The sequence below is a fragment of the Leptosomus discolor genome, chromosome Z (genome assembly GCF_034619465.1).
Source record: "Leptosomus discolor isolate bLepDis1 chromosome Z, bLepDis1.hap2, whole genome shotgun sequence".
Classification (NCBI taxonomy): Eukaryota; Metazoa; Chordata; class Aves; order Leptosomiformes; family Leptosomidae; genus Leptosomus; species Leptosomus discolor.
The window spans coordinates 76855276-76863796 of NC_141419.1; the positions used below are offsets into that span (position 1 = coordinate 76855276).

Sequence of the window (8521 nt, forward strand, 5' to 3'; positions counted from 1 at the left end):
ACGAATTTTCTGTGCCCTCAAAGAAGTCAGTTTCATTAGATGGTAAAAACACTACAGTTTTAAGCTTCATACTATATGTCTCAATTTCATTTTCTTATACATTCTTGTTGAATTTAATAATGGCTCAGGAATAATCTAATACATGTTTCACCCTTACATCAAAGGCATTTGTTTTAAATCCAGTCTATTTCAAAGTTCTGAAAAGTCCTTATGACTTCTGCTTGTAGATCCATGTCAGATGAGTTGGTGTTCTCATGCTGACCTTTGAAATTTGTGTCTACATCACTGAGACCTATTAAAAGATTCCTGTTACCTTCAGTAGGTTTCTATCAAACTTATGAGAGAATTTTCTCCTGAGAAAATCTGTAAATGATACTGAATAATTTGCAATCTACGCAAAAGCAAGTTCTGTGCTTGTAACTACACATAACTCCAATGAAGTCTCACAATGTACACATGGTACACAATGAAGGGTGTACCAGTAGCAGCAGGGTAGATAAGTACCAAATTAGGTCTCTGTTCCCCAATGAGTAATAGATCAAGAGTATTAAATTCATTTGAAAGAAAAACAGCTATTAAAATTTCCCCTTCTCCCCCCAAAACACTGCAGAGGTTAGAATATGCAAAATTGTCATTGCAAATTATACATTTTTCAAATTCCAAATACATAAAACACACTCAAGTGAGAATAAATCCAGGATCGTTGGTGATAAGACCAAACTGATAATAGTTCCGAAGAAGTCAGCTACATTTTACTCCAGTTAAATAGCGTAACTAGGTATAATCAAGATAGTTACTGTGGATGTAATGTAAATGTAGTAACATTTCTCTTCATGATCTCCTTCAGCTGCTCAGATGGGGTTATAATGGAGTGTAAGATTGCAAACAAACATTAGCAGAAAAAAATTACTGTATTTTCATGAATTATATGAATACTTCTGTTGGTTTAACTTAGGTGTTGTACTGAAGAACAGGATATCTCCGTCATTCAAGTGCAAGACACTTAAAATGGGTTAATTCAGTGCAAGTTTCTTATTTAAGCACTGTTCTCCTTCAGCTGTAGTGTAATTGTGAGTTTAAATGGTCTAATACGGTGTTATTGTTACAAGGATAATATGATGAAATATAACTCAGTTCAGTCCATTTCAGCATAAAAATTAATAATGGCACAATTTATGCCAGTATCTTCTTTTCCTTTTTTTTTTTGTTTGTTTGTTTGTTTTTGTTTTTTGTTACTGCTGTTGTTAGAAATGGACCCAGCTTACTTTTACTGGTGCCTCAGTTCAAGTTACAGCAATTAATTTCTGTAGAAACAGTTAACTAAATTCTTCTCTTCACTTCTTGGTGTAGAAAGTACAAAAAACCCATGTCGCTCATGTGTGAAGAAGTGGGCGTTGTAGCAGTGTTCGCACCACATTGTTACCGTCTAATAGCTTGTCCACATAACTTAAGGCACTCTACTTAACTCTGATTTTAAGCACAAATACTTTAGGGGATATCCCATGGGAGAGAAATACTAAGCACCACTGCTCTGTGTTAATGCTCTTGCAGAAAATTAAGAAAGCAACTTCGGCTTTTCGTTGCTGTGAAAATGAGCAACATTTGCAGAGTAATACAAGCATATTAGGCCTTGGCTGGTATGGTTTCACTGATCTGCTTGTATTAATGGCATGACACTGGTATATATGAGCTGACTGTCAAGACCTGGTTAAGGAGCCCTCACAACTTTTCTTGAGAACAAGGAAAATGATATATGGCTCCTTTGCAAGAGTAGAAAAGTTAGCCTTAAAAGTAGCTCATGGTGGTATTAGATCAAAGGTTGGACTTGATGATCTCAGAGGTCTATTCCAACCTAATGATTCTATGGATCTTAACTAACTCTTCCCACACATTTCCTGGGTCTTCCCTGATTACAGAGTTCGCCTAAGCTATAGCTCCCCTTATTTCCACCTAACCACCTTGTGCTAACATTGCATGTGAGTAACTAACAGGAGTTGTGTTTAGAGTTTTCATTTAAATCACCGGCCATATCTTTTCTGCTTGGCAGTAGTTAGGCACCTCCAGATATCAGAGGGGCCTTTGCTGCTACAGAGTTGGATGCTAGTGATGATGGAATGAGCTGATTTCGGGAACTGCTGTTTCTACCCACTCACAGGTAGCAGGCTTGCAGTGCCATGTGTAACTATGTATTCAGTCTGTTTGTTCAAGTCTGGGTTTCAAAACTGAGAGGCGATTAGTGCAGAATTGTTTTTGCATGGCTGTAAGAAGCTCAGTGGATATTTCACAGCATAGGTGAAGTTTTCTTAGTTTATATGTGCAACTCCATCCTTAGCACTGCTGATTTTTCATGCTGCAGTTGAATCTTACCCTAATAAACTTACAGCAGAAGGCTTTATCAGTTTTTTTAAAAATACATGATTGTTTGTGTCTATGAACATTTATATTGCACTTTGATATCAATATTTAATCAAAATAATCCTGCACTTTCACCTCTTTATAGGTTTGGACAAGAAACTTTTTTTAAAAATACTATATCTTCTTTAATAGGGTCCATTTTCTGAAGGGCTTTACTAGGTCCTGTACCTGGTGTGGTTTATCTTGTAATTCTCCCTGAAGTCTTTCTCATATGTGAGGACTATAGACCCTGTAGCTATGGCCAACCTAATGCTTCTTGTTAACTAAACACAAAACCTCTGGTAGTTGCAGTGGAATGTATATCTTCTTATCAAAACTTATGCAGTTTATATAAGTATAGAATTTTACAAATATATTTAAAATTTGATCCAGGAAAGGCCACCTCTCCTTTCTTGATGAGGAGGTCTTTCATGTTAAATTGCCTAGTTTGATGTTCTCTTGCTTCTTCACATGCATGAACTATGTCGCAGTTTACTTCCCAATAAAAATCAGCTATTACTTTTCCATTACTGCTTGGTTCACAGCCACTGCCCAGCTAACACCAAGCCTCTACTTCTAGTCACAGAGCAACCCTCACTGAGTTGCATAGATCAGTTCAATGGCCATGCAGAATGGCTTTTGCATTGTATGTAAAGCAGTTATTTTCAAAAAAAAATTTACAGTGAAAGAACTTCCTCCTCACCTCCTCTGCACATTAAAGTCCACGTGATTCCACAGTCTGAACAGACTGCATTCAGTTTTCAGGGACAGAAAATCAGCATTTCCGGAAAAAGCACTGAATACCAAGTTACACTGTTGGCATCAGTTGGTGCGTGATTTCCATAAGGAATTTTCAAGTAAATTAAAGATCATACGGATTTGCCCGTACTACCCAGCTCAGACAAAAAGCATAGAACATATTTAGGAGGAAATTATTGCAGATTCGCAGATTTTTTTTTTTTTTTTTTAAGCAGGTGGCAACTCATCAATGTTTTTTCAGCTGATCTATTTGTCACATTATTTGTTGGCTCAGTCTAAGATGTTCTTTACAGTTTCTCAACACTTTTGGCCCTCCTGTAATTTCCCCATTGGTAGACTCTTAGTGACCACTGAATTAGATGGGCTATTGTTCTGACTACTACTACTTTAATATCAGGAGAAATGTTGGAGCCGGACATACTATCTGGATAAACCATTTAAAAGTTATTTGGTTGGAGCTATATTTTTCATGTATTAGGACTCGGTGCCAAAACAACATAGCCATGCAGTTACTGTAGTAATAGCTGAAAAGGGATCTCTAAAGTTGCTATGTAAGTTGTAGTAACTTCTACTACTCCCAAGTCAGTATGCTCTTGGGCAGAAAACATGGAGATGAAAAGCTCTGTCTCACATTACTGGCCCCTTGAGTCATCCAGTATCCCAGAGTTTGTTTTAAAGAAAAAAAAAATTAATCGTATTTATTACAAACAGAGCAAAATGTTTCTGATATCTGAAAGACAAAGATAATGTAGTCATTAGGGTTAGTCTTACTATATCCCAAAATGTCAACACGCTTGCCAAAAGTGAATTTATCAGCTCAGTGCAGCCAAGAGATTTAGTTTATCTAAATGTCCTACAAGGAATAAGTAGTTTACCACTGGTTTTGAAGACTAGGGTAAATCTAACATTCTATTGACATATGCTATAGATTTAAATTAATGCTGTGGTTCAGATGTCTCTTCTGATAAATTTTTGTAAAATCTATGTTAAGAAGAATGGAGCTGTTTCAGTATTTATGGGGTTTAAAACGCAGGGTTAACAGAGGAAACGTTAATTGAAACAATGTTTGTGTAAATTCTTGCAATGGTTTAGAAAAGAGTTTTGCTTAAGTTTGTTGGTCAGTTGGTTTGGAATATTTTTTAGTATATATATATATAGGAATAATTTAGTATTTTTCAGGTTTATTGTCTTTTCTATAGCGAGAAAATCCTCTAATGAAGTGATTAAATGACTCTGGTTTTATTTTTTAGGCATATTGGAGATAACATCTGTAGAAATTGGAGTTGTGGCAGTTAAGTCCATTAAAAGCAACTATTATTTAGCCATGAACAAGAAAGGAAAAGTCTACGGCTCTGTAAGTATTTTTTTATCTTCCAAATGGATTGCAGTAGTCAGCACAATTCCCTCTCTTGCCTACTGAAAACGCCACTTCTCTGTGTATTGCTACTAATTAGAGATTAAATGAGCTGTTTATCAAAATTTCATCCTCTTGTAAACCAGCAGCCTCCCTCTCCAACAACTCCCTGTTTTTTGTTAAGCCCATATCGTACCAAAGCAGCTGCTGGGATTTATCATGCTTAGTGCTTCAGTCAGGTTTCTTGTTAAGTATTGATCAATGGAGAGGGTCCTAAAAAATGTAATCTTTAAGGCTGTTTTTACCTGGTTTCCTGCAGTACAGTCACATTTAGCAGTAATTCAAGGGGGTGGCAGCGGGATAAAGTGTACCTGAAATATTGAAAACTTGAGCTGACAGAGCAGACACCAAATTATCAAACTATGACTTCAAAGAAGAAGGTTTCTAGAGCAGCCAGCTTTAAATTGACTGTATTAATTAGTACACAAGATGAGCAGTACAGAGAGACATAAACTTATGTATCAGCAAATAGGTAAATTTTCATTGAGAAGAATTTGGGTATCATTTGAAAATTGTCTATATATACTCTGTATTTGTGTAAGTTTGGGGTTACTGGTACTTTTGGGGGGGGGGGGGGGAACAACCAAAACAAAACACCCAACAAAACCCAGTAACAATGCAAATATTTTTAGTAGGAAGCAAACCAAACTCAAGTGTACCCTCACACTTACACAAACACCAAATTGTTCTGGTATTACATCTGGTTGGTTTGTAATTTTGCAACTTTTTGCCAGTTCCAGTGCGTTTGAGCCCACATAAATGTAAACTTAATTATTAAGTCATGGTTATGAGCCAATCTTCAGATTGCTCAGTATTCAGAAAATACTTTAAAGAGAGCAGGTCACACATAGGTACTGGGGCTGGGTTTATCCTTGGGCAGTGTAGCTAAGCCTCCTACCTCTGCTGAAAATGATAAAGTAATGCCAGTCTCAAATCAAAGTCAAGGCACTTGAAGTCATTTAGCCCTCTTTTTTAAGGAAGCATTTCTACAGGGTGGGTTAGCTCATACAAGCTATATCTCCTCCCTCATCTGCACAGTGACCAGTCACTCCTGGTTCAAAAGGTTACTTCTGACTTTCTAAACTCCTGGACAGTGTCAAAGAATCACATTAAGGAAATATAAGAACAGAGAAATGTTTGTGAAACTCCTGTAAATGTGGATTTTAATTTCTAGAATTACACTGGTCAGAAATACAGGATGATCGGTGCTCAGTTCTGCACCACTGAGAGGTATAAGGGTATACTGAGTTGCTGACAAAGTTACCATTTGTCAGTTAAGCTACACTTGTTGATCATGGGTATGCTTCTGTACATATGTGAAGGTGTTAGCATAAGTCATCATCTTCAGCTCACACATCTCAGTTTAGAGTGTTTAATTTAGTCATTTGTGATGATCTGTCCCAAAGCCTGAGGTAATTTTCCCTACCCAAGTTCTTAGCCACGCTGTGTGGTGAGAGTTCATTCCAACCCTACATAAACACAAAAGAAGCCAAAGCAGCTTTCATGTATCATAGGTGGAAACTGCTGCTGTAAGATTCAGTAATTCGTAGTATATTAGAAATAGTGTTGACAGGAGGATACAAATGTGGAAAGCCTTTTTTTAATTCCAGCTGAGATAATTTTTCAATATTCACATCATAAAATCACAACACAATGACTTATCAAAACCTATTCTGTAATACTTCAGAGATTCAAGAATGCTTCTGTTGTTATTTTTCCCATCCTCCCAAGACTCGTATTACTATGGCAGCTTGCAGATATTTTTCCTGTCCTCCCAATACTCATATTAATACAGTGTGGCAGCTTGCAGATAGATATGAAAAACAGAACCAATAAAAATTTTAAAAACACTCTTAAGCATGTGCACAATAGACATTGGTGCAGGGTCATGCTGAAATTTGTTTAAAATGAGCAAAGCAGTCCTGGACTAACACTCAGATGTCTGCCAATACGACTTCTTAACCACATCACAACATCATCTGTTCTCTCTTTATTATCTAAGAATAGAGATAAAAGTTTGGATTTGAGTATAATTCTGCATCTGGGTAAACAAGTTAAATAAGACAGTTTCTATGTTTATCAAATACTTTTCTGTTTGACTGCCTTTGGTTAGAAAGTGGAGCAAAAGAAGGCTCAGTATTTGGTTTCTTTAGCAAAATAAGCTGCTGGCAAATAGGAGAAGTTACTGCCGTTTAGAACTGTGATTAATGGCCATCTGCCTTCTTAATACCTTGACACCAGAGGTGGTGTATTACAGTAAATAAATATTACATGATCTATGTGTAGCTTTGTGAATACAGGCAGTATCAAGTGTCATTTTGTAGAAAGTCTTCTCTTGATAGTGTCTTCCCCACCAGTCATTGTTCAACTAACTACTAATCCCAAAATCGGAGAGCATTTTGAGAGCCAAATTGAATTTGAATACGTGCAATTCTGTTAGGGGACAATAACCATGTGTTCTGTGGTCTTAGCAGCAACTAAGTAGAACATCAGTTGTAGACCCAAAAATTCTTACTGTATCGAAGTACTGAGCATTAACTACTTTAAAATACATGATTTAAATTAATAGGAATGGAAAATATATTTTTTAATATTATGTCCTTTTTTTATTAATGTGGATGTGTTCTTTGTCTTTATTAGCTGAATATCTAAGGATTTTTGCCGCAATAAAAGATAAAACATCCCTGAAATTCTTATCTGTATCATGAAAATTGTTTATTATTCATATTTCTTGTTTTGTTCATAGACACGTTAAAAATACCACATGTAGTTAGTATATGATACTCTGAGATTCTGACATGCTTCTGCCTGAGCTGTGAAATAACATCTTGTTTTCTGAAATACAGAAACAACAAAATGCTAATTTTTGACTGTAATTTAAGTATGTTGTAAACACCCCACTTTCAAAAGCCTTCTAAATGGAGTATAAGTAACTTGATAAAACTGGGGGGATTTTATATGTAGGAACTACTTTTCTTGGAAAACAAAGCATTCTTGGCCTCATTATAGAGAAGAATATCTGTGTAAAAGTGCGTTTAACATGATGCCTGTGGACACAGTGAAACTTTTCTTTAAATACACTGTAGAATCCTGAAAGGGTGGTACATACAGAACACTGAAATCTTCCAAAACATTTTTAGAAACGATTTACCTTTCAGCTGCAACTCTGAATGATTATGTTTATTTTGAATTTGTGTGTTTTTTTCTTCTTTCAACAGAAGGAGTTTAACAGTGATTGCAAACTGAAGGAAAGAATAGAAGAAAATGGGTATAACACATATGCATCCTTAAATTGGAAGCACAATGGAAGGCAAATGTTTGTGGCCCTGAATGGAAGGGGAGCCACAAAGAGAGGACAGAAAACAAGAAGGAAAAACACTTCAGCTCATTTTCTTCCAATGGTAGTAATGTCATAGATGAAGGAACTATTTTATTGATGCAGTTGAATCAAAGGCTCTTATGTCAAGAATATTTGATAATCCTTTGCGTTTACTCTTCAAGAGAAATAGTGCAGATATCTGCTTGTTTGAAAAGAGCAGGGGAAGCCTTTGAAGGTTTTGTTCTCATTACTGGCATATACAATACTTTTATTTAGTTCAGTGTCATATCTTATAATCAAGATACAAGCTGAATCTAAGGGGATGGAAGTTATTGCCAGTGTGAACAATTTTTTTTTGTCTCTGCAGCAGAACTTAAGGGACATAAGACAATCTGTTGAGTTCATGGGGAATATTATTTATGGAATACTAACTCATATCAAAGACCTTAATTGCTCATTCAAGCCTAATGATCCAATGAACAGTTAGACATGCAAGCATTTACTGGAAGCACTTGGATCATATGCACAAATAATGACATTTCTGGAGAAGCCCTGTGGAAGAATGGATAGGATTAAGGAATATAAGCAAAGTAGTGTAAAACTGTTCTAACAAAACGAATAGTATGGTTTGCTTG

General features: G+C 36.1%; 1 protein-coding gene across 1 annotated transcript in view; it reads left to right on the forward strand.

Annotated features, from left to right (window-relative positions):
* The window catches only part of FGF10 (fibroblast growth factor 10), a 63124-nt gene extending 55141 nt beyond the window's left edge, over nt 1–7983 (forward strand). Inside the window, exons 2-3 of the mRNA XM_086479957.1 lie at nt 4404–4507; nt 7786–7983. Coding sequence (XP_086336083.1) covers nt 4404–4507; nt 7786–7983 — 302 coding nt within the window. The remainder of the gene's footprint in view (nt 1–4403; nt 4508–7785) is intronic.
* The last annotated feature ends 538 nt before the right edge of the window (nt 7984–8521 follow it).